The sequence below is a fragment of the Hemiscyllium ocellatum genome, chromosome 36 (genome assembly GCF_020745735.1).
Source record: "Hemiscyllium ocellatum isolate sHemOce1 chromosome 36, sHemOce1.pat.X.cur, whole genome shotgun sequence".
Classification (NCBI taxonomy): Eukaryota; Metazoa; Chordata; class Chondrichthyes; order Orectolobiformes; family Hemiscylliidae; genus Hemiscyllium; species Hemiscyllium ocellatum.
In genome coordinates, this window is record NC_083436.1 from 6477901 (window position 1) to 6505176 (window position 27276).

General features: G+C 42.4%; 1 protein-coding gene across 8 annotated transcripts in view; it reads left to right on the forward strand.

The window, feature by feature from the left end:
• rapgef2b (Rap guanine nucleotide exchange factor 2b) overlaps positions 1-27276 on the forward strand; it is a 393772-nt gene that overhangs the window by 231767 nt on the left and 134729 nt on the right. For all 8 annotated transcript variants that reach the window (XM_060851743.1, XM_060851735.1, XM_060851737.1 and 5 more), the window contains one exon: positions 17427-17558. In XM_060851743.1, coding sequence (XP_060707726.1) covers positions 17427-17558 — 132 coding nt within the window. The remainder of the gene's footprint in view (positions 1-17426; positions 17559-27276) is intronic.

The window sequence follows — 27276 nt, forward strand, 5'->3', positions numbered from 1 at the left end:
AATGGTGGCGAACAAGAATAAAGATTTAGAATGGAAATGTTGTCAGAGAGAAGAACAGAATTTCAAGTTGAGCTTGTAGGATTCACAACACACACTTACCAATGAATGTTGGCTTGAGAGAGATAGAGATTTGTCCAGTGCAGGGTGGCATGGTGGCTCAGTTGTTAGCAATTTTGCCTCACAGCGCCAGGGACCCGCTTTGATACCAGCCCCGGGAGAATGTCCGCGTGGCATTTGCATGTTCTCCCTGTGTTTGCATGGGTTTCCTTTTGAATGCTCCTGTTTCCTCCCCATGGTCTGAAGATACGCAGGCTAGGTGGATTGGCTCTGCTAAATTGTCCATAGTGTCTAGGGATGTGCAGGCTAGGTGAGTTAGCCATGGGAGATTCATAGTTACAGGGAAAGGTGGATGAGTCTAGGTGAGATGCTCATTGGAGGGTCAGTGTGGACTCAGTGGGCTGAATGGCCTGCTTCCATACTGCAGGGATTATGTAATTCTATGTTTGGAATTGGCTATCAAAGATGTAGTGCTCCTGTTAATTTTTTTTTCTGATATGTACTTTGTCTGACAGAGAGGCAAAGCTCTGAGGGCCTATAGACAATCTCAGCTGTAAGTTATTTTCCTTACCAGTCCTCATTTTCATTCTAACTGATTCCGTGTCAGAGAGTCATACAGCGTGGAAACAGACCCTTTGGCCCAGCTTGTCCATGCCAATCAGGTTTCCTAAGCTGACTAGACCCATTTGCATGCGATTGGTCCATATCTCTCTCTCTCTTTCCGATACATAGACCTGTCCAAATGTCTTTTAAATGTTGTAATTGTACTCTACCACTTCCTCTGGCAGCTCGTTCCATATACGCACCACCCTGTGTGAAAAAGTTTCCTGTTAGACCCCTTTTAAATTTTTCGCTTCTCACCTTAAGCTTATGCCCTTCTAGGTTTTGACTCCCTTACCCTGGAGAAACAACCTTGGCTATTCACTTTACCTATGCCCCTCATGATTTTATAAACTTCTGTAAGGTCACTCCTCAATTCCAATGCTCTAGGGGAAACCGTCCCAGCCAAACTATCACACACCTTCCAGTCTCAGTGTCATCCTCAAATCTTTTTTGCTCCATTTCCAATTTAATAACGTTCTTCCTCTAGCAGGCAACCAGAGTTGCATACAGTACTTCCAATGTGGCCTTACCAATGTCTTGTACAGCCATAACATGACGTCCCAAATCCTGTATTCAGTGCTCTGACCAATGAAGGCAAAGATACTGAATGCCTTCTGCACCCCTCTGTCAATTCCATCTGCCATTTCTCGACATGCTGACCCAGTTGATCAAGATCTTGTCCTGAGATGACCTTCATTGACAACTATACCACCAATTTTGGTGATACCTGCAAACTCACTGTCTCCTAAATTCTCATCCAAATTGTTTATATAAATAATGAATAATAGGGATGCAGCACTTAACCTTGCAGACCTGGTCACAGGTCACCAGACTGAACAACATCCTCTACCATCACCCTCTGTCTCCTCCTGCCAATCCAAATTTGTATTGGTTCGCTCTCCCTGGGTCCTATATGATCTAACCTCGCCAACCCACCATGCCGAACCTTGTTGAAGGCCTTGCTAAAGTTCATGTAGACAACATCTTCCATTCTGCCTACATCACTCAAGTTTATGGGACACAATTTCCCAAACATGCAGCCATATTGACGATACCTAATCAGTCCTTACCTTTTCAAATACATGCAGATCCTGCCTCTCAGAATCCCCTCCAACAGCTTACCCACTACTGATGTTAGGTTCACCGGTGTGTTGTTCCCTGGTTTTTCTTGCAGCCTAAAGATTGGTATAACGTTAGCCAATATCCAGCCTTCTGGCACCAAACGCATGGCTGTCAATGATATAAATATCTCTGCCAAGGGTTTTGCAGTTTCTTCCTTAGCCTCACACGATGTCCTGGGATACACTTAATTATGTCCCAGGGATTTACCTATCTTTGTAGTTTAAGACCTCCAGCACCTCCTCTTCTGTAATGTGGACTCTTTTCAAGACATCACTATTATTTCCCCAAGTTCCCTAACTTCCATGTCTTTCTCCACAATAGATGCTGACGAGAAATATTAATTCATGATCTCACCCAACTCCTGTGGTTCCACACTTAGACAGCCTTGTTGATCTTGAAGGGGCTCTGTACTCTCCCTAGTTACTCTTTTGCCCTTAATATACTTGTGGAATCTCTTTGGATTATCCGTAACATTATCTGCCAAAGATATGTTGTGATCTTTTGCATCAATATCACTATTGACTGCTGTATAACTTCCTTTATTAACAAAGCTGGACTGGATCATCCTGCAGCCCCATCTCTGTAATAAATATCAAGTCATCATCATTTTTTTTCATTTCAGATCAACTCATCTACCTTGTTACAAAATGCTGCGTACTTTCAGATAAAGAGCATTGAGCTTTGATTTGTTACCATTTTTGCTTACTCTGGGTTTAATCTCCACAGCATTCTTCGGTATAAATTTTCTGTCCCTTGCTGTCTCATTGTAATTATCGATTGACTCTTCACTACTCTGCACCTCTGTTCTCTTGTTTATTTATGATTCTTTTAAAGCTTCCCTTCAACTGAAAACCCCTCCTACACTTGCAACATTAGTTTGTTTAAAACCCTGTCTACAACCATAGTTATATTATTGACTAGGACACTGGCCCCAGCACAGTTCACACAAAGCCATTCCATCAGAAAAGCTCTCCTTCCCACTACTATTGCCAGTGCTCCAAGAATCCGAACCCATTTAGATTAGAATAGATTCCCTACAGTATGAAAACAGGTCCAACCAATCCACACTGACCCTCCGAAGAGTACCAGACCCATTCCCCTACCCTATATTAATGCCTGACTAATGCACCTAACACTAAGGTAATTTAGCATGGCCAGTTCACCTGACCTGCATATGTTTTCGATTATGGACGGAAACCCACACAGGCACGGGGAGAATGTGTGGAATTTGCACATACAGTTGCCTGAGGCAGGAATAGAGTCTGGGTCCCTGGTGCTGTGAGGTATGGGGCAGCACAGTGGCTCAGTGGTTAGCACTGTTGCCTCACAGCACCAGGGTCTCCGGTTCGATTCCACCCTTGTTTGCACGTTCTCCCCGTGACTGCGTGGGTTTCCTCCGGGTGCTCCGGTTTCCTCCCATAGTCCAAAGATGTCCAGGTCAGGTGAATTGGCCATTCTAAATTGCCCATAGTGTTAGGTCCATTAGTCAGAGGGAAATGGGTCTTGGTCGGTTATTCTTCGGAGGGTCGGTGTGGATTTGTTGAGCTGAAGGGCCTGTTTCCACGCTGTAGGGAATCTTAATCAGTGCTAACTGCTGAGTTACCGCGCCTTCCGATATCAATTTCTCCTTCTTCAATCTGAGTCCCGCACTTGCCCTCTAATCTTATACTAATTTTCAATGGTTCAGGAATTGTGGTGGAGATTGTCATCTCCGTGGTTCTGCTTTGTAATTTAGCCCTGAGCTGCCTGTAATTCCTCAGCAGCACCTCTTTCCTAGCCCTGCCATTGTCATTAGTACCTATGTGGATCTTTCCCCCTCACTCCAGATTCCTCTCCATCCCAGAAGAGATTTCATTACTGTGGCAACCGGTAGGCAACACACCTTTTTATGGGCTGTCTATCTTTGCAAAGAATAGTATCTATTCTTCTAACTATGCTTCTCCTGTTAAACTGCAAGATCTCTCTTCTCCCCACTTGAATGGCATTCTCTTCCATGGTTTTGTGGTAAGGTGCAATCATTTGTCCTTACAGTTTGTACCCTTATCTACACCACGCGCAAGAACCCATTATCATCCTCGCACAGTCCATGTGCGTTCAAAATATGAGATGAGGATTGACTGGGCTATAAATGTCATATAGACTAGTTGGGCCTGTTATAATGTCGATACACGTATCTTAAACTTTCCTGTGTAATGTAAATACAGAAATTTCAAAGCAAATCAAAAGTAATTCACTGGAAAGATTAGGTTATGTTAATTTGAGCAGCATGCGTCTGCTGGGCACTATTACACGGAAAAGATGCTGGCATGAAATATATGCCCTGGCCCTAAACTGGTGGTTCTGAAATCAACTGGTAAAATCACCTTTTTAAAAAACTACTTTGCATATACAGGTTGTTCTGCTATAGCCCACATTTCATTTGCTATGAAGAGTTACTTGTTTTTACTTGGCTAACTGTAATGACTTCACAGGCACTTTGGTTGACCCCACTGCTGTTTGCTATGCAGCAGAAATAATTGCTGTTTTCTGTTCAGCAATCTCTTCAAATAAGGCAGGATTGGGCTATGATTTGAATTGCCATGGCTCCATGAATCCTTATGCTGGCTTCAGGTTGGACACTAAAAGATTGCCGTTGAACCTTAGTTAATATCAAATATCCCTCCACAAAAAAAAAGTAGTGCAAATATGATTGATATGCTGTGCTTTGACGATCAATGTTTGGGTCTGGTTCACTGTTGAGTATGGAGTGTTATATTGGAAATATCAAGACTTTGTTAATGTAGTACAGGTAAAGTTATTCTACCCCTTCTCCCAAAGGTACTGATCTGTATTCATTCTGAGCGTTTATCACGTTTGACTTTCTAAAAGAAAGACTTGTATTTATGTTGCGCCTTTTGTGATCTGTAGACACCTTAAAGTACTTCGAGTCAAGTACTTTAGAAGTATAGTCACTGTTATACTATGGTATCAGACAGTTTGCGCATAACAAGCTGAAAAATGTGTTGTTGGAAAAGCACAGCAGGTCAGGCAGCATCCAAGGAGTAGGAGAATCGACGTTTCGGGCATAAGCCCTTCAGGAATGAGGAAGGTGTGCTAGGCAGGCTAAGATAAAAGGTAGGGAGGAGGGATTTGAGGGAGGGGTGTTGTAAATGCGATAGGTGGAAGGAGGTTTCATTCGAGTCCCTCCTCCCTACCTTTTATCTTAGCCTGCTTGGCACATCTTCCTCATTCCTGAAGAAGGGCTTACACCTGAAACGTCAATTCGCCTGCTCCTTGGATGCTGCCTGACCTGCTGTGCTTTTCCAGCAACACATTTTTCAGCTCTGATCTCCAGCATTTGCAGTCCTCACTTTCTCCAACGTGTGATAAATCCAAGAGTAGGGTCAAGACAAAAAGAAAAGGTATTAATACGACAATTGACAATTGATATGAAATAATTAATTAAGTTTGTATTCTATTCTAACAGATAAGACTATAAGTTACAAAAATAATACAAGGATAAAACTGAAGACTCTACATTTGAATATATGTAGGGTTAGAAACAAAAGAGATATGCTGAAATAAGTATGATCTGGTAGCCATTGCATAGGCTTGGAGGCAGGGTGACCTCAATTATTACTTGAAAGATACTGGACATCTGGGAAAAACAGGAAGCTAGAAGAAATTGGAGATCTGGCATTGTTGGGTAATTATGGTATGAGTACAGTAGGCGTATAAGAAATAGGAACAGGAGGAAGTTGTTTGGACCTCTAAGCCTACTTTGCCATTATATAGGATCCTGGCTGATCCACCATTCCTCATACACTTGGTCTTAACCCAAAATTCATGATTCCCCAACTGGGGTGTAATTTTAAAGATCTCCTAGAAAAGATTCCAGTGTTTATGAATAGTTATTTCATATTGTCCTGCATTGCATTCCAACTTGAATACAAACTGATTTGCAGACACACTCAAGAACAGAACCATTGGCAACCTGGAGACTGCCATTACATGATTTGGATAAAGATTTGCCACATTTGCAAATGACACAAAGAGTCATTGAGAAACAGACCCTTCGGTCCACCTTCTCCATGCTGACCAGATATCCTAAAGTAATCTAGTCCCATTTGGCAGTACTTGGTGCATATCCCTCTAAACTGTTCCTATTTTCATACCTATCCAGATGTCTTTTAAATGTTGTAATTGTAACAACCTTCATTTGGCAAGCTCATTCCATACACACACCACCCTCTGTATGAAAAAGTTGCCCCTTATTCTATCTCTTGAAATGGGAGGCGAAGTTGAGGAAAGTTAGGGGATAGTTAGTAGTGGACCATGTGAAGAGGAAGAAGGATGGAAATACAAAATTTGATAAATGTCCTAGTAATGGATGAGCATAGGTAAAGACATTAGTATGTTTATCAATGAAATAGAAGAACTGAGGAAGGGGGCCTGAGTAAGCATGGATCAAAAGTCATTTGAAATGTCAAGCACGGTTAGGACTCAAAGGTTCCCTCAGCAATGCCTTTTGGTGGAAGCAATGCACTTGCTGAGGACAGGGTGGAATTTGTTCAAGAAAAATGGGAAAAGCTCAGGATTGGGAATATGGAGGCTTTGAAAATCCATGGTAGAAGCAATTAGGGAAAGGAAATTAGAAACTTGCAAAGTCATAGGGTTGTACAACACAGAAACAAACTCATTAGTCCAACTTGTCCATGCTGCCCAGATATCCTAAATTACTCTAGTCCCATTTGCAAGCATTTTGCCCTTTTCCCTCTAACCTTACTTACTCATATATCCATCCAGATGTCTTTTTATTTGAGCCAACCTCCACCACCGCCTCTGGTAGCTCATTTCATACATGTATCAATCTCTGCATGAAAAAGTTGCTCCTTTGGTCCCTTTTAAATCTTTACCCCCTTATCTTAAACCTATACCATCTACCTTTGGATGCCTCTACCCTGAGAAAAAGCCCTTAAGCTATTCGCCCTATCTATGCCCATCATGATTTTATAAACCTTTTTCACTACAAGGAAATAGCCCCAGCTGATTCAGCCACTTCTTATACCTCAAACCCTCCAACATTCTTGTAAATCTTTTCTGCATCCTTTCAAGTTTCATAACAGGACATTGGTTAGGCCACTGTTGGAATATTGTGTGCAATTCTGGTCTCCTTCCTATCGGAAATATGTTGTGAAACTTGAAAAGGGTTCAGAAAAGATTTACAAGGATGTTGCCAGGGTTGGAGGACCTACAGGGAGAGGATGAACAGGCTGGGGCTGTTTTCCCTGGAGCGTCGGGGGCTGAGGGGTGACCATATAGAGATTTACAATTATGAGGGGCATGGATAGGATATATAGGCAAAATTTTTTCCCTGGGGTTGGGGAGTCCAAAACTAGAGGGCATAGGTTTAGGGTGAGAGTGGAAAGATATAAGACATAAGGGGCAATATTTTCACACAGAGGGTGGTACGTGTATGGAATGAGCTGCCACAGGATATGGTGGAGGCTGGTACAGTTGCAACATTTAAGAGACATTTGGATGGGTATATGAATAGGAAGGGTTTGGAGGGATATGGGTCGGGTGCTAGCAGGTAGGACTAGATTGGGTTGGGATATCTGGTCGGCATGGACGGGTTGGACCGAAGGGTCTGTTTCCGTGCTGTACATCTCTGACTCTGACTTTTTTTATAGCAGGGTGACCAGAATTAAACACAGTATTCCAAAAGTGGTTGAACAAATATTCTATACAGCTGCAACCGGATTTTCCAACTCCAGTTCTCAATGAAAGCTAGTGTTATCAAATGCCTTCTTCACCACCTTGTGTACCTGCAACTCCACTTTCAAGCAACCATAAACCTGCACACCTAGATCTTTGTTTGGCAACAGTCCTCAGGACCTTGCCGTTAACTGTGTATGTCCTGCCTTGATTTGCCCGACCAAAATGTAGCATCTCACATATATTTAGAAGGGCAAGGGCTGATTAGGGATAAAGTTAAAAATCTCACAGCACTACATTATAGTCCAACAGGTTTATTTAGAAGTCAGACTATAGTCTGGTGATCTGTGATTTTTAATTTTCTCCACTCCAGTCCATCACCGACATCTCCGCATCATGGTTATGAATAGTCAGCATGTATTTGTGCATGGGAAATCATGTCTCAGTAAATTGATTTTATTTGAAGAAGTGACAAAGAAGATTGTTGGAAGCAGAGCAGTGGATCTTGTTTGTATGGATTTCAGCAACACATTCAACAAGGATCTGCTTGGTAGACTGGTTAGCAGATTTGATTATATGGAATTCAAGGAGAGCTATCCATTTGGATATAAAATTAGCCTGAAGATAGGATAGAGAGAGAGGATGGAGATAGATGGTGTTTTTGGACTGGAAGCCTGTGACCAGCAGTGTGCTGCAAGGATCAGTTCTTGTTCCACTGCTTTTTATCATTCCTATAAATTATTTGGATGTGAACATAGGAAGAATGATTAATATGTTTCTGGATGATACCAAAATTGGTGGTGTAGTGGACCGTGAAGAAGGTGATCTCAAAGTACATGGTGTCCTTGATCTCACGGGCAGAGGAATGGCAGGTGGGACTTAATTTAGATAAAGGTGTGATGTTGCATTTTGGAAAGGCAAATCAGGGCAGGAGTTTATACACTTAATGGTAGGATCCTGGGGCGCGTTTCTGCACAAAGAAACCTTGGGGTGCAGGTTTATAGTTTCTCGAAAGTGGAGTCACAGGTAGACAGGGTTGTGAAGAAAGTGGTCGGTATGCTTGCCTTAATCAGTCAGTGTATTGAATGCAGGAGTTGGCTTTCATGTTGCGGATGCATTGGTTAAGGCTACTTTTGGAATACTGCATTCAATTTTGACCTCCCTGCTATAGGGACGATGTTGTGAAACTTAAAAGGGTTCAGAAGAGATTCACAAAGATGTTATTGGGGTTGGAGGATTTGAGCTATAGCGAGAGGCTGAATAGGCTGGGGCTATTTTCCCTGGAATGTTGGAGGCTGAAGGGGTACTCCTGAGAGGTTTATAAAATCATGAGGGGTATGGATAGGGCGTATAGTCAGAATCTTTTTGCCAGGGTTGGGAAGTCCAAAACACGTGAGCATAGGTTGAACATGAGACGAATCTATGGGGGGGGTGATATGGAATGAGCTGCCAGAGGAAGTGGTGGCCGCTGGTACAATTACAACATTTAAGACACCTGGATGGATATGTGAATAAGAAGGAAGAGTTGAGAAGAATATTGGCCAAGTGCTGGCAAGTGGGACTAGATTAATTTAGGGTATCTGGTTGACATAGACGAGTTGGACCAAAGAGTCTGTTGCTGTGCTGTACAACTGAATGACTCTAGACCTAAATTGAGTAAGAGAACTCATAAGCTGATATCCTGGAGAGTGCACACCCTGGAAAGCCCGCCTGCATCTGGTTTGGAACAATTAAATTGCTTAGCAACATTCAAGTCAGAACCAATCAAAATAAACATCTGGTTAAATGATCTCAGCTAGACTGAGCGCCTGTAGCGGGGAACCTTTTTCAGAATAGTGTTTATAACTTCAGTTCTGGTCTTTTATGAGAAGCAGCAGGTCCAGTTACCACTGATTGTAGCAAAAGGCTTGGGCCCATAAAATTGGTTGAGTAAAAGTGATTGTCCCCAGCAAAGGTCACTGCCAGATACTGGCTGAGCTCTGTCAGGGTCCTCCGGGGTGACCAAAATGATATTGTTTGTGAGAAGGTATATCTGGTGGCCAGCATTGGATGCAGACATAGCTGCATTGGTGGGGTAGTGCCAATATGCACAAAAATTACCACCAGCAGCTCCCCACATCTGTGGGAATAGACAGGCAAACTGTAGGTTTGGTTCATTGGCTTAGTCATTGAGGACACCTACTCAAAATGGCTGGGAATGTATAGAGTTCATTTGCCAAAAGTGGGGACCATAAACCAAAAGACATAGGAGCAGAAATTAGGCCATTCAGCCCACTGAATGTACTCAGTCATTCAATCATGGTTGATACGTTTCTTAACTCCTTTCTCCCCGTAACCCTTGATCCACTTAAGACTAAGATAGACAGATTATTGTGTATTAAATATATTCAATGACCTGGCCTCCACAGTCGTCTTTGGCAATGAATTCCATAGATCACCGCTGTCTGGCTGAAGAAGTTTCTCCTTATCTCCGATCCAAAAGATCTTCCCTTTACTCTGACTATTCCATTGTTTCCCAGTCTCTCCTACCAGTGGAGGCATCTTTCCAACATCTACTCTGTTCAGGTCATTCAGTATTCTGCATGTTTCAATTAGAGCCCCATTTATCCTTTTAAATCTCCATTGAGTATAAACCCAGAGTCCTCAAATGTCCCTTGAATGCTAAGCTTTCCATTCCTGGGCCATTCTTGTGAACCTCCTTTGAACATGCTCCATGGCCAGTACATTCTTTTTGCTAAATGGAGATTAAAACTGCACACAATACTCCAAATGTGGTCTGACCAGAGCATTATAGAGCCTCAGAAGTACATCCCTATTTTTATATTCAAGTCCTCTCAAAATAAATGCCACCATTGCATTTGCCTTCCTAATTATTCACTCAATTTGCAAGTTTACATTGACAGAATCTTGGACTCGAACTCCTAAGTCTCTTCAGATTTCTGAATTTTCTCCCCATTTAGAAAATAGTCCATGCTTCTATTCCTACCAAAGTGCATGACCTCACACTTTGCCACATTGTACTCCATCTGCCACTTGTTTGCCCACTCTCCTAACCTGTCAAAATCCTTCTACAGTCTCCCAACCTCTTCAGTGCTACCTGTTCCTCTACCTATTTTTGTGTCGTCTTCAAACATAGCCAGAATGCTCTTCTTTCATCCAGATCATTAATGTATAAAAATAAAAAGCTGTGGTCCCAACACTGACCCTTAGGAACACCACTTGTCACCGGCTGCCATCATGAGAAGGACCTTTTTATCCCCACTTTGTGCTTTCTGCCAGAAGTCAAGCTTCTGTCCATGTTAGCACCTTGCCTTTGACACTACTATCTTACTCAGTAGTCTCCTGTGTGGTGCCTTGTCAAAGGCCTTCTTGAAGTCCAGGTTGATAACATTCATTGGCTCTCCTTGGTCTAACCTGCTTGTTACTTCCTCAAAGAATTCTAGTAGATTTGTCGGGCATGACTTCCCCTTGATGAACCCATGCTGACTTTGCCCCATTTTACCATATACTTCCTAGTATCCAGAAATCCCATCCTTCACAACGGATTCCAGGATCTTACCCACGACCGAGGTTAGGCTAATGGGTCTGTAATTTTCCATCTTTTGCCTTACTCCCTTTTTAAACAGGGATGTCATGTTAGCAATTTTACAGTTCTTTGGGACTCTCTCTGATTCTAGCAATTCTTGAAAGATCCCCCCCCTAACGCCTCTACCATATCTTTAGCTATCTCCCATAGAACTCGGGGGTGTAGTCCATCTGGTCCAGGTGTTTCATCCGCTTTCAGGCCATTCGGTTTTTCTCGCACCTTCTCTTTGGAGATGGCTATCATACGAGGTTTAATCCCTCATTGTCTTGAATTTTTTTAGATATTACTCGTGTCTTCCACAGTAAAGACTGGCACAAAGTAATTATTAAGTTCCTCAGCCATTTTGTTGTTCCCCACTACAATCTCTTCAGTGTCCTAATTCCCAGTTTGCCTCTCTCTTGCTCTTTATCTACAAATGATCTTAGTTTTCCTTTTATATTGCTGGCTAGCTTGCCCTCATATTTAATCTTTTCCATCCTGATTTCATTTTTGTTGTCCTCTGTTGGTCTTTATCAACTTCCCAATCCTCTGATTTCCCCCTTGTCCTTCACCATATTATATGCTTTCTCCTTGCTTTTATGCTGTCCCTTATTTCCCTGGTCAGCCATGGCTGCCTCATCCTTCCTGTACCATGCTGCTTTTTCCTCGGGATGAAGCTCTGCTGTGTCTCCCAGAAACTCCTGCCATTGCTGTTCCACTGTCTTTCCTGCTAGGCTCAGCTCCCCGTCAGTTCTACCCAGCGCCTCCCTTATGCCTCTGTAGTTGCCTTTATTCAGCTGTAATACCGTTACCTCTGATTCTATCTTCTCTCTCTCTCAAATTGCAGAGTAAATTTAATCATATTATGATCATTGCCTCCTAAGGGTTCCTTCACCTTTAAACTCCCTTTATCAAGCCTGACTCATTGCACTAAGTCCAATACTGCCTGCTCACTAGTGGGCTCCACTACCAGATGCTTCAAAAAGCCATCTCGTAAACATTTCACAAATTCCCTTTCCTGCAATCCACTACCAACCTGACAGAATACCATCTTTTGCAGGACATGGTCTCCCAGAAGTTTTTGTCTCTGACAATGGCCATCATTTAGAGTCATGGAGATGGACAGCACAGAAACAGACCCTTCGCTCCAACTCATCCACACTAACCAGATATCCCAACCTAATTTAATCCCACTTGCCAGCACCCTGCCCATATCCTTCCAAACCCTTCTATTCATGTACCTATCCAAATACTTTTTAAATGTTGAAATTATACTAGCCTCCACCACTTCCTCTACCAGCTCATTCCATAGACACACCACCCTCTGCATGAAAAAAATGCCCCTTATGCCTCTTTTATATCCTTCCCCTCTCACCCTCTAGTTCTGGACTCCCCCACCCCAGGGAAAAGACCTTGTCTATTTATCCTAACCATGCTTCTCATGATTTTATAAACCTCTATGAAGTTTATATCCCTCAGTCTTTACCCATCAACCTCTGCCAAAACAGCATACTTGTTTGAAATGAGGATAGCCACAGAAGATTCCTGCACTATCTGCCTACCTCTCTTACCTTTCCTGGAGTTAACCCATCTATGAGACTGTATGTGCAGCTTTTCTCCCTTCATATAACTGCCATCCATCACACCCCCTGCTCTTGTAAATGCGTCATTGCCTCTAACTGTTGCTCCAACCTATCCATTTGATCTGCTAAGATTTGCAACCAATGGCATTTATTGCAGTTATAATCCTCAGTAACACGTAAAATTCGACTGTTTTAGAATGTCAAATGGCATTCGGCATATAAGGACAGCTCCATGCTATCTGTCATCTGGTGGAAAGACCAGTTCAAACTTTGATATCAGACTTAAAGAAGCCACCTACAGCTTCACTTTATACCAAATTGTCCTCGTTCCTATTTGATTGTGAGACCACCCCTCATGCAACTACAGGGATAGCTCCAGAAGAGTTGCTAATGGGGAGAAAACTCTGCACCGAGTTAAATCTGATCTTCCTGGACCTGGGCGGGAAGGTGAAACAGTATCAGGAACACCAATGCAGGACATAATGCTCCTCTATGTGTGAGAGAGAGAGTTTACTTCAGGGGGGGATGTTTGGTGCTCTAAATGAGTAAGAGGCATGGTTGATGCAAATTCAGGTCCCTTGACATACAAAGTTAAAGTAGGTGAGGCTGTCATGAACAAGCACGTAGACAACATGTAAGCTGCAAATCCAGTAACGAGGCAGGAGCAAAACGTACTCGACCCCCTTAACAGCTGGATCACCTGTTGGAACCTGGGGATTCTGCCCCCATATCTAATGTTGAAGAAACCAGATTCTGAGATGGACACGGCTGATATTGCAGCCCTGATGCTTTACCATTTTAAGAAAAAGATGAATTACTTCTGAGACACTCTGGGGGCAAGAGGCAGGCTATGGCCCAGTACACACCACCCGTATCTGAGGCTGATCCAGAGGAGTCAGGCCTGGTGCAAAAATCCCCCAGGAGAAGTGACTTTAAAAAAAAAGAGAACAGGTCTGCATCCCTCAACTCTGAGGGTGAGGGATGTAATGATTGTGACAATGTCAGCCGGGTGTACCTCAGAATATGAGTTTCCTGTTTGGACCAAATCAGGAAACCCTGACCAACAGATGTAAACAAGAGTAACAGAGGTTCTGTTTACCCTAAGGGCTGCCTCTGAGGAAACCAGACCAGTGTAAAGGACTATGCATGTGTAAGCAAAGGGTGACTTGGTGACAGGATCCTGGCCTTTCTGGTGTTATTTCACACTTGGAAAGTCTTCTGATGTCTTGAGACAACAACTGTAGGGGTTGCTTATAAGTTGCCTGAAGACAGAGTTGACTTGCTCCTGTGGAATGCAGGTCATTCTGCTATGATGCACATTTCGTCAGAGTGAATTGGCTATAATGTAATTGATGAATTGTGGACATTGTTTGGATAATGCGAATGTTTTACACAAGGTTGTAACAATTTTCTACTCGTGATCTTCTACAGCATGAGTTTCAAAACTGGTTTCCATAGCACCATTTTCTATAGCACGAGGTTGCAGAGGAAGGTAACTGTTACGTTATAGCAGAATGACCTGTGATTTGTGCAGAGTGAAGGGAAATAGACAGTTGTGTACACCAAATAAGGATCATTGGTTTTGTTGATATCCTGACTAAATAACTTGGATATTGGAATAGAGAGTACAATTTTAAAATTCATTGCCAAATTTGCAAGTCAACAGATGGTATGAATGATACCAATTGGTTGCAACTGGGCATACACCAGTAGAATAAACAGACGAGTGGCGAATAGAATTTAATGCACAGAAATATATGATGATGCATGTTTGCAGATATTATAGGACAGGGTAATACTGTATAGACTTAATAGCATGGTCTAAAAGAGCATGCGGTGCCAGTGGGAAGATTTGGGACTTGTGCACATGCATCCTTGCAAGTGATAGGATTTATTGCAAGAGTAATTAGAAAAGCATTTGGGAACTAGAATTTCATCATTATTGGCATTCAGAACACAAAAGCAAGGAAGCTATGTTAAACCTTTATAAAGTTCACAACTAGAGATTGATTTTGATTTTAATACAGGTCACTGCATTTAAAAAAGTGAAAATTTGTTCAGAGGTTGCGAAGCATAATTGCGAAAATGGTCCCTCAATGAGGGATTTAGTTGCACTTTCAATTTGGTGAAGCTGATTTTGGTCATCTTGGAAGCAAAGATGATGAGTGAGATTAGATAGATCTATACAAAATTTAGATAGGTTTGGATCTGATTGACAAATGTAAACTATTTCATTAGTTGATGGTATAAAATTAGTAGGGACAGTTCTAAGATTTTGTGCGAGATGCAGAAGGATATGAGGAAAAACCTATTTATGCATAAAGTTGTAATGTCCTGGAACCTGTGCCCACAGAATGGTGGGCTGAACCCAATTAATGATTTCAAAGGATGTTGGCTGGACATTTGAGGAAGGCGATGCCGTAGTGGAATCTTGCTGTGTAGATGGTGTAATTGGAATTCAATAAAAATCTGGAATTAAGAATCTAATGATGGACCATGAATCAATGTTGATTGACAGAAAAAAACATATCTGGTTCACTAATGCTATTTAGGGAAGGAAACTGCCTTACATGCGACTCCAGACCCACAGCAATGTGGTTGACTTTTCATTGCCCTCTTAACTGGGCCTTTAATGATCGGCAGTAAGTGCTGGCCTAGTCAGCAATGCCCTCATCTCCTGAATGAAAAAAAAAGCATCGAAGTGATTAAATTTGCAGGATCATGCAGAATAAACGGAGTGTGTGTAGACTTAATGGGCTCATGGTATTGTCAGTGCCGTCGTAGCTCTGACAGTTTTTCCAGATGACTTGAACATTGCTGAATCTTCATGGACACTGTTTTGATAGGTGTGCGAATTTTACTGTGATACAACTGATAGTGGATTGAACTTTTTTCGTTTTAATTGTTGCACTCCGGGTCTCATTTAGAGAATTTAGTTTTGTTCATTTCAGGTAAGAGAAGAAAATGTCGTGCTGTCTTATTGCTAAATTTAACATTAGGAGTAAGATTTCAATATTGAAGCTTGCATCACATTTGAATGTTTAGTTAAACTTCTTAACACTTCTAAATGTATACAAAAATTAGAATTGTGTTGTGTGCAATTAACATAATATGTTACACCTCCATCCCCCATCACGAAGGACTCAAAGCCCTCTGCTTCCTCCTTTCCCGCCGCACCAACCAGTACCCTTCCACTGACACCCTCCTTCGACTGACTGAACTGGTCCTCACCCTGAATAACTTTTCTTTCCAATCCTCCCACTTCCTCCAAACTAAAGGAGTTGCCATGGGCACCTGCATGGGTCCCAGCTATGCCTGTCTCTTCGTAGGATATGTGGAACAGTTCATCAACCACAACTACACTGGCACCGCCCCCCACCTTTTCCTCCGCTACATCGATGACTGTATCGGCGCTGCCTCGTGCTCCCACAAGGAGGTTGAACAGTTCATCAACTTTACCAACACCTTCCATCCCGACCTCAAATTCACCTGGACTGTCTCAGACTCCTCCCTCCTCTTCCTAGACCTTTCCATTTCTATCTCGGGCGACCGACTCAACACACATCTACTATAAACCGACTGACTCCCACAGCTACCTGGACTACACCTCCTCCCACCCTGCCCCCTGTAACAACGCCATCCCTTATTCCCAATTCCTTCGTCTCCGCCGCATCTGCTCCCAGGAGGACCAGTTCCAATACCGTACAGCCCAGATGGCCTCCTCCTTCAAGGACCGCAGATTCCCCCCAGACGTGATCGACGATGCCCTCTACCGCATCTCCTCCACTTCCCGCTCCTCCGCCCTTGAGCCCCGCTCCTCCAACCGCCACCAAGACAGAACCCCACTGGTTCTCACCTACCACCCCACCAACCTCCGTATACAGCGTATCATCTGCCGTCATTTCCGCCACCTCCAAATGGACCCCACCACCAGGGATATATTTCCCTCCCCTCCCCTATCAGCGTTCCGCAAAGACCACTCCCTTCCTGACTCCCTTGTCAGGTCCACACCCCCCACCAACCCAACCTCCACTCCCGGCACCTTCCCCTGCAACCGCAGGAAATGTAAAACTTGCGCCCACACGTCCTCCTTTACTTCTCTCCAAGGCCTCAAGGGATCCTTCCATATCCGCCACAAATTCACCTGCACCTCCACACACATCATCTATTGCATCCGCTGCACCCGATGTGGCCTTCTCTATATTGGGGAGACGGGCCGCCTACTTGCGGAAAGCTTCAGGGAACACCTCTGGGACGCCCGGACCAACCAACCCAACCACCCCGTGGCTCAACACTTTAACTCTCCCTCCCACTCCACCGAGGACATGCAGGTCCTTGGACTCCTCCATCGGCAGAACATAACACGACAGTTGGAGGAAGAGCGCCTCATCTTCCGCCTGAGAACCCTCCAACCACAAATGAACTCCGATTTCTCCAGTTTCCTCATTTCCCCTCCCCCCACCTTGTCTCAGTCGGTTCCCTCAACTCAGCACCGCCCTCCTAACCTGCAATCATCTTCCTGACCTATCCGCCCTCACCTTGACCTCCTTCCACCTATCACATCTCCATCGCCCCTCCCCCAAGTCCCTCCTCCCTACCTTTTATCTTAGCCTGCTGGACACACTTCCCTCATTCCTGATGAAGGGCTCTGGCCCTAAACGTCGAATTTCCTGTTCCTAGGATGCTGCCTAACCTGCTGTGCTTTAACCAGCAACACATTTTCAGCTCTGATCTCCAGCATAATATGTTATAACAATGCAGTTTCTGTCTCACACTTCTTTATCCTTCTTCATGTACAGCTTCCCGCAGATTTCACCAAGTTACATCTCACCGATAACCTCCATCCACAGGTGACACACGTCTCCTCCAGTCACTCAGGATGTAGCATCACCAGTGACTCTGGCAGCAGCAGCTTATCTGACCTTTACCAGGTAAGTGCTTTTTTAAAAATTAGAATGCATAGTGCATTTAATTTAGGAAGCATCATTTCCCTAAATCTTATCATGTTTTAGTCTTTGAAATGGCAGCAGTGTGACCATGTGTCTGTGCAGAGATGATTTAATTTGATTTATTATTGTCACGTGTACAATCAGTTCTGCGTGTTTCTTCAGCACAAATTGGCAATTGAAGAATTTAGATCATTATTTGTAAAACACAAACTTTCTTACTTGTATTGGCTATAACGTGATTCTGGTCCCATTAGTTTAAATGGTGCTGCTATTATATGATTTTCTTATAAAGTGGGACCACAGGAGAATGGAACTATCGCGTAAATCTGAATATATTATACTGAGATTCAGTGAACGTTACTGCTTTGCTAATTCTACAGGCAGATTGTACCTGTAGCATCAGGTAGCAAAGTAGAATGCAGAATATAGTGTTGCAGCTGCAGAGAGAGAGGTCGCCATTACCAGTTGAGAGGTCCATTGTGATAACAGCGGTGAAGAAGCTGTTCTTGAATCTGATGATTGGTGTATTCAACCTTTTGGTTGTTTTCCTGAGGCAATGGGAAGCAGAGATGGAGTCAACAGATTGAAGGCTGGTTTGCTTCATGGATTGGGCTGTGTTCGCAACTCCCTGTAGTTTCTTGCAGTCTCGGGCAAAGCAGTTGCCATAACCATGCTGTGATGCACCCAAACAGGATGCTTTCTGTGGTCCTTCTATAAAAATTGTTAAGTGTCTTTGTGGACATTCATTTTGTTTAGTGCCGAAAAGAATGATTAAACTGACTGGGAAGCACATCATTACATCTAGCCTATTTGTAACCCCTTCATGAATATTGTTAGATGTGCCTGTGTTTATTGTCTGCTCCTAATATTCCCTTGCAATGCCACCACCTTGAAACACTGCTTTCTGAGAGGTATGGATGCAGTCATAGTGCTAGGAATGGAGTTCCAGGATTTTGTCTCTGCACTAGTGAAGGAATAGTGACACGTTTCCAGATCAAAATGGATGTGTGGCTTGAATTTACAGGTGGTGATGTTCCCACCTACCTTGGTAGGTGTCACAAGTCTGGGAGGTGCATTAGCCAGTTGTTGGACTATGAATATAGATTAAATGCATTGTAGCCACAGTAAACCTGTGATGGTGAAAGTGAATGACTAATATATTGACTCAGTTACCTGTCTTGGGGATGATGTTGACCTTCCCATATGTTTTGGATCCACCCTCTTCCCAAATGAATTGAGTATGCCATCACACTCTTAATTTGTGTCTTTGAAATGATGGAGATGCTTTATGGAGTCTGGAAGTGAGTTAATTACTGCAGAATCCCCATTTTCTGACCTTCATCTGGCTGCTCCAGTCATGTTTCTGTCACTGATTACCACCAAAGATGATGGTGGTGCAAGTTCTAGTGATGGTAATGTCACTGATTGTCAAGAGGTGTCTCGATTTTTCTCTTACTGGAGATGGTCACTGTCTTTTGCATACAAAGTTGCAAATGTTACTGATTCTTTTTTAGCCCAAACCAGCACGTTATTGAGGCTGCGCTGCATGCAAAGCTAAACTACTTCTTTATCAGAGGTCTTACAAGTGAACATCCTCACTTCTGCCAACAATAGAAGGAATGTCATTGATGAAGCAGCTGCACATGGGCTCTGGACGCTTTCCTTGAAAAGGACCCTCCGCAGCAGTTTCTGAGGACTAAGATAATCGACTATTAATAGCCACTAACATCTTTTGTGATGGACATGACTATCTAGTGGAGGTTTCCCCACTTATTCCGATTGAATTCCATTTTACTGGAACCAAAAGAGAAAATGCTGGAAAATGTCAGCAGGTCTGGCAGCATCTGTAAGGAGAGAAAAGAGCTGACGTTTCGAGTCTAACTGACCCTTTGTCAGTTAGACTCGAAATGTCAGTTCTTTTCTCTCCTTTCAGATGCTGCCAGACTGCTGAGATTTTCCAGCATTTTCTCTTTTGGTTTCAGATTCCAGCATCCGCAGTAATTTGCTTTTATCTGTTTCAGTGGGGTTCATTATGCCATATATGTTCAAATGCTAACTTGATTTCACCTTACCTATTGAATTCAGCTCTTTTATCCATGTTTGCGAAAATATTTGAATGAGTTTTGGTGGCTGTGTTCCTGGCAAACTAAATCCCAAACTAAACTGCAGAAAACAGGTTACTAGTGAGTCGACATTGCTCAATACTACTGCCAGTGAGACCTTTGACTATTTTGTCAATTATTGTGTGTTGACTAATGGAGTGTTAATTAGCCAGATTGTATTTTCTTTGCTTTTTTTTATTACTTTTATTTAAGACCAGATGTACTTGGACTAATTACCATATTGTCAGATGGATGCCAATCTTCTAATTGTACAGAAACAGCTTGGCTAGGAGTGCATGTGGTTCTGCCGCACTTTAGCCAGGATGTTGTTTGGACCCATGGTTCCAGTGTGTTCATCTGCTTGCATGGAGTCAATTAATTTGAATGCAGACTGAAATGTCATGCAATCATGAGTCCTGCAGAGGAGGCAGAGTTGCATCATTGGTGATTGCAAACATTTCAGTCTTGCTTTTTGCACTGATATTTTTACATTTTAATAAGTGCTGCTGCAATAGAATAGACATTATCCTATGTCCTGGAAATTAAATTTAAAAGCACAATGTTTTAACAGCTCAATGTCATCCTATAATAACTAATTGAAGTTTGTGTATATTTGAACACCATTAATTGTTCTATTGGCATCATCCTACTATCTAGCATTTGTGCTAAAATGCATTATCGTTTGCATGACCCTTAAGAGAGAATTATGTATGTCAAAACTTTTTTTCTCGCCTGTATTATGTTGAAGCTTTTCTTAAAAACAAAATGCAGTGGATGTTGAAAATCTAAAATAAAAACAAAAATACTGGAAAAAACTTAATAGGTCTGGTACTATCTGTAGAGGGCAAAACCAAGTTAATGTTTCAAATCCATTGAGTCCTCTTCAGAACTTTCAACTGAAGAATTAATTTAGGCTTGAAATATTCTGTTTACTGTCCACAGATACTAACAGACTACTGCATTTTTTCAGCATTTTCTATTTTTATTGCTATATTCTTATTGTCTCTTTTATTATTTTAACCATATCCTTCCATAGTGATGGTGCCGGAATACAGACTTCCAATTACAGAGGAACCTCGATTATCCGAATAAGATGGGCAGGCACTTTCATTCGGATAATTGGATCAATTAACCAAATAATCAATGCCTCTCTTCTGGGACTCGGAGTTTTATGAAGTTTGCTTTTTCCTTGCTCTGCCCTGCCTGCCTTGCTTTCTCTCTGTGTCTCCAGGATTTGTTCTTGACCAGACACACGCTTCCTAATAAGGGACCTTTAGCATTGCTGAAGTTCCTCTCCCCCCCCCCGCCCTCAAAAAAAACAGTCCAATGGGATTGCCACAGGGAGCACTTACTAAGTCCGTTCCCCATTCAGGAGACCTAGGCAGCAGCCCACCTTGCTTAAGCCTCTGACTGACCTTCTTCTCTTCTGCCCCCCCCCCCCCCCCAAACACACCTTTTTACTTCAATGCAACGTTTTGACAGGTTCCAACTTTGTCTTGCACAGGGCAATGTTGGAGAGGTTATCTGGGGAAGAGGGGGGGTTTAGGGATTCCCTGTAGAACTCCAGGGAAAGTGTGGAGAGAGAGAGGGGCCGAGTGGTCAGTCATGTGGAGATGGCGCCTGGGCTCCCATTGATGTCCAGCACTGGTTTTGGCAGCATCTCACTAAGCCGAGTTTGTTTTTAATCATTGTAAACAAAAGAAGCAAACACCTCTTTTAATACAATGTTTCTATCGGGACCTTGGGATCTCCTTCTGATAATCTGAAATTTGGATAATTGATATTTGGATAATCGAGGTTCCTCTGTATATCTTTATTCCGTTGTTTTGTGGTATCAGATAGTAAGTGCACTCAGGTCAGATATACTGTGAGTTAAGTACAGTACAGCGTCTTTGATGTAATGTGGCAGTAGTGTGGCTTTGTGCCAATTTTAGAAGAGGAAGATCACCATGAAACAGAAGTGTTTTTCTCAGCTAACGGAGATTTTCCAGAATATACTCCACACTCACATGACAGCTCAGTTGTTTATATACGACTGCATGGATTTCACTATGAACTACTATTACATAAGTTTGTTTTAGTTATACCCCATGTTTAAAGAGGTGGTATCTTGCTGATTCTCTACTCCAGGGAATCCTTTATTATGTATGTAAAAACTATAAATATCTCAACCGAATGCAGGTTTATATCATAACCATGACAGAGATTATGTGGTGGTGGTGGTAGAATAGATGCCATGGCTATTCACTGGAGGCAAGAGTTTAAATCCTACCATGATAGGTAGTGAAACTTAAGTTCAATTAATAAATCTGAAATTGAAAGTAAATCTGAGCAGTGGTGACCATGGAACTGTAATTGATAGTTGTAAAGATTTGATCTGGTTTGCTAATTTCTTGTAGGGAGGGAAATCTGCTGGGATGGCTTACCTATGATTTCAGATCAACAGCAATGTTGCCTCTTAATTGCTTTCAGGATTGACTAAGCAAGCCACTCTGTTCAAGGGCAATAAGAATAGGCTGTTGCCCAAGGCAGTGATGCCTACATTCTATGAATAATGAAAAAATGCTCAGGCCATCAAAAGTAGTGATTTCCTTAAAACCTGCGTGTGTATGTTTGAGATCTGTGTATCATTTTGTTCCTTATTAAATGAATTTATATTCTATTTCAAATGTATTCCCCTTTCTCAGTTGTTTTTGTCCATTTCTTAATTTTGATAATCTCTTTTATCATTTACCATACCATTCCTAGTTTACATTCAGTATTTGTTGTCTGAGATAAAAATTTCAAGCATTGAAGATGCTGATGATTAGGACATCATTTATGGTCCATCTCTAGTTATCTACTCCACATCATAAAGTTAGAAGTGGGAATATCTGTGATTATACAATGTTCACTTTCATTCATTATCATTCAAATAATGAAATGGTCCATTCCTGAATCATCTGATGCATGTCTAACGTTCACAGCTGGGCGTACGTTGCCATTTATTAATGGTGACTGGATCAAAATCCAGGACCTCCTTCCCAAATAGTAGTGGATGTACATTCAAAAGTGTGAAGTCTTCAGCTTTGCTGGCAAGCTTCATCATGAGGCATTTTATCAAGCACTTAAAACTCCACATACAGTACTTCAACTACATTCCCTCATCAAACCTCTCTTTTCTGGTTATTCAAAGAATGTTAGCTTCATTGGCTGGCCAAGCATTTCGTGTCCATCCCTGTTCCCCTTGAGAAGCTAGTGGCAAGCCTTCTTGAACCATTGAATTCCATTTCTCGCAGGTACACCCTGCATGCTGTGAGGCAGAGATTTCGGGCTTTTGACCTAGCCACAGTGAAGGAATGGTAATACGTTTCCAAGTCAGGATGGTGATGGCTTGGAAAGAAGTTTTTGTGTTGATGTTCTCTTGTATCTGTTGCCCTCGTCCTTCGAAGTGGTGATGGTCATAAGTTTGTAAGGTGCTGTCTAGAGAGCCTTGAATTTCTGCAATATGTCTTACAGATGGTACGCAGTGCTATCACTTTGTGTTGGTAATGAAGGGAGTGAATGTTTGTAGATGCCTTTGAATGTCAAGATGAGATGGCCACATTCTCTTTTGTTTTGAGAATTGTGTGGTATGCATGTTACTTGCCAATTGCCAGCCCAAGCCTTAATATTGTGCACGTCTTGCTCCATTTGGACATGGGCTACCTCAATATGTCAGGAGTACTAAATGCTGCTGAACATTGTGCAGTCATCAGTGAACATTAGCACTTCTGATCTTATGATGAAGGAAAGTCATTAATGAAGCAACTGAAGATGCCTGGGCTTAAACACACAATGAAGTTAATCAGACAATTTGCTTTTAACAAATCCATTTTGTCATTCTTTTGTTAATTCACATGATTGTTAATTATGTCAGGATTATCATTCTTGAATTATTTCCCATCACCAAAGTTAAATGGACTGGCCTGTAGATCCTGTATTTGTCCTTACATGCTTTTCTTGAACGAGTGTGGTATTCAAGATTTGTAATTCTGCAGCTCCCTCAAAATACCCCTTTATCTCATGGATTTGAAGACTATACACCAATGTTTCGTCAGTTTTTTTTTCACAAAGTGCACGAATCTTCATTCAATTTCCACCACCAGGAAGATAGGAAAACACCCGAGTGGCCAGTGACAAGCAGTGCCCTTCACATCAAAGGGCAATGCTGTGTGATCAAACAGTGAAGGGGTACTTCCTCAGTTTTCATTGTAACATCCTTCAGACTCCATGGGCAATTCCCAATTAGTCTTGATGATTTAGCAATTTGGTTTGTATGTGGAATAAACTACTAGAGGAAGTGTATAGTTACATTTAAAAGACATTTTATAGGTGCATAAATAGGAAACGTTAAGAGGGATATGGGTCACATGCAGGCAAATGGGACTAGTTTAGTATTGAATATGTGGTTGGCATGGACGAGTTGGATCAAAGGGTCTGTTTCCATGTTGTATGACTCTGACTTTTATGCTACACGTAGCACTCTATGATGTTGAGAAATAAAAATACTGCAAAGACCATGCATGGGCATTGACAGTATTTCAGCAGTAGTGCAAAAGACTTGTACCCAGAAGTAGTCATGCCCTTGTCAAGTTGTTTCAGTACAGGAACAACACTTATAATACATAGGCATAGCATTGGCCAGAAACCGAACCAGACCAGTAAAAATTCCATGACTACAAGAGAAAGCCAGAGTCTAGACATTGCATGTAAGCTTGCCTTGTCTTTCCCAAAGTCTGATTGTCATCAATAAGACCCAGGCGAAAGTGAGTGCTACAGATGCTGGAAATTAGAGTCAAGAGTGTGGCGCTGGAAAAGCACAGCAGGTCAGGCAGCATCCAAGGAGCAGAAAAATCAACGTTTTAAGCAAAAACCTTTCCTCCGGAATGAACCCTCCACCACCACCCTCTGTCTTCTACCTTTTAAGACAGTTCTGTATCCAAATGGCTAATTCTCCCTGTATTCCATGAGATCTAACCTTGCTAGTCAGTCTCCCATGGGGTACATTGTCAAACACCTTACTGAAGTCCACACAGATCACATCTACTGCTCTGCCCTCATCAATCCGCTTTGTTACTTCTTCAAAAAACTCAATCAAATTTGTGAGACATGATTACCCATGCACAAAGCCATGTTGACTATCTTTAATTAGTCCTTGCCTTTCCAAATACCTGTACATCTTGTCCTCAGGATTCCCTCCAACAACTTGCCCACCACCGATGTCAGGCTCACCGGTCTATAGTTCCCTGGCTTGTGGATGGAGGTCAGGTAAAGGTGATAGGTCGGAGGGGACGGTGGAGTGGATTAATGGGAAGGAAGTTAAACAGATGGGACTGGTCATGAGGATGGTGCTGAGCTGGAAGTTTGGAACTGGGGTAAGGTGGGGGAAGAGGAAATGAGGAAACTGGTGAAATCCAATAAGACCCAGTCAAAAATGTAATGGAATTCTCTCATTTTGCCTGAATTGGTGCTGCTCCAACAACACCCTTGGGAAGTCAGTTCACCTAATTGGTACAAGAAACGGAAAACACCTGGAGAAAAAAGCTTCAAGAGTAGAAGGTCCTGAAAAGCAAAAGGATCATCTCAGCAAACCCTGTGAATTGGTGCTATTGAACTGTAGTACCCAGAATTTTTTACCCACTATCAATAAAACTCCAGGCCTATGAACCCCGAGGTGAAGCCAGGCACGGTCTGGATCAAGGCCCAGTGTCAACTGGAGTCTAGATGTTAACATGGACTGGGTCTGAAGACCATTTCTCTCTACTTTGTTTCCTCCATCTTATTTATTTGCAAATCTGCAATCTGAACGTTTTCTTCTATTTTTCCAAGAACTGTAACTGAAAAAGCTGTACCTAGGAACCTTTGTACCTAAGATAGTGATATAAGTGGCAACTTGAAAACTCTTCACATTTGAGTACGTGACAGTAAAGCCAATTCTAATTCTATTGGCCTAACAACATCCATGAGGTTCAACAGTTACTCTCCGCATCACAGGTGCACAGTGGCCTCAGCAGGAGTCTTCTACAAGATGTACTACAGCAGTGCACCACCTTCAAAACCTATGACCTCTAACATCTGGAATGGCAGTGACGTTAGCTGTATGGGAACACCACCACCAGCGTGTTTTCCTGGAAGATGTGCTTCAGCCTAACTTGAAATTGCACCACCACTCCTCCTCTATTGCAGTGTCAAGATACTGGAATTACCTTCTTAACAGCTGTACAGATGTTCATACACCCAAAACCTGCAACAATGCAGGAAAGCAATTCACCATCCTCTTTTCCAGGATAATTAGGATAGGGCAATAAATGACCTAGCCAGAAATGTCCTCTTTCTATTGATGACTAAATAGAAGTGTGACTTGTATTATAAAAATGATAGTTTTTTTTATTCTTCCCATGCAGTTCAGTTATAATTTCTTGGCCATCCTTCATTGTCCAGAGACATTGTATTCCTTTACGAGGAAAGGAATGGTTGGTAGATGTAGGGAATGCTGGATGACTAAACAAATTGAGGGTTTGGTTAAGAAAAAGAAGGAAGCATGTGTTCGGTATAAACAAGATAGATCAAATGAATTCTTAGGAGAATATAAAGACAGCAGAAGTATACACGAGGGAAATCAGGAGAGCTAAAAGGGGACATGAGAAAGCTTTGGCAAATAGTGTTAAGGAGAATCCAAAGGGTTTTTACAAATTCATTAAACGCAAAGGGTAACTAGGGAGAGAATAGGGGCCCTCAAAGATCAGTAAGATGGCCTTTTGTGTGGAACCGCAGGAGATGGGGGAGATACTAAATGAGTATTTCGCATCAGTATTTACTGTGGAAGAGGACATGGGAGGTATAGAATGTAGAGAAATAGATGGTGACATCTTGAAAAAATGTCCATATTACAGAGGAGGAAGTACTGGATGTCTTGAAACGCGTAAAGGTGGATAAATCTCCAGGACCTGATCAGGTGTACCCTAGAACTCCGTGGGGGCTGAGGGAAATGATTGCTGGGCCCCTTACTGAGATATTTTTATCAATAGTGACAGGTGAGGTACCAGAAGACTGCAGACTGGCTAACGTGGTGCCATTGTTTTAGGATGGTAAGGACAAGCCAGGAAATCAGTGAAGCTGACGTCAGTGGTGGGCAAGTTGTTGGAGGGAATCCTGAGGGATAGGATGTACATGTATTTGGAAAGGCAAGAACTGATTAGGGATAGTCAACACTGCTTTGTGCGTAGGAAATCATGTCTCACAAACTTGATTGAGTTTTTTGAAGAAGTAACAGAGGTTTGATGAAGGCAGAGCGATGGACGTGATCTATATGGACTTCAGCAAGACGTTCAACAAGGTTCCCCATGGGAAACTGGTTAGCAAGGTTAGATCTTATGGAATGCAGGAACAACTAGCCATTTGGATACAGAACTGTCTCAAAGGTAGAAGAGTGAGGGTGGTGGTTCATGGTTGTTTTTTGGACTGGAGGCCTATGACCAATAGAGTGTCACAAGGATCGGTGCTGGGTCCATTACTTTCCATCATTTATATAAATAATTTGGATGTGAGCATAAGAGGTGTAGTTAGTAAGTTTGCAG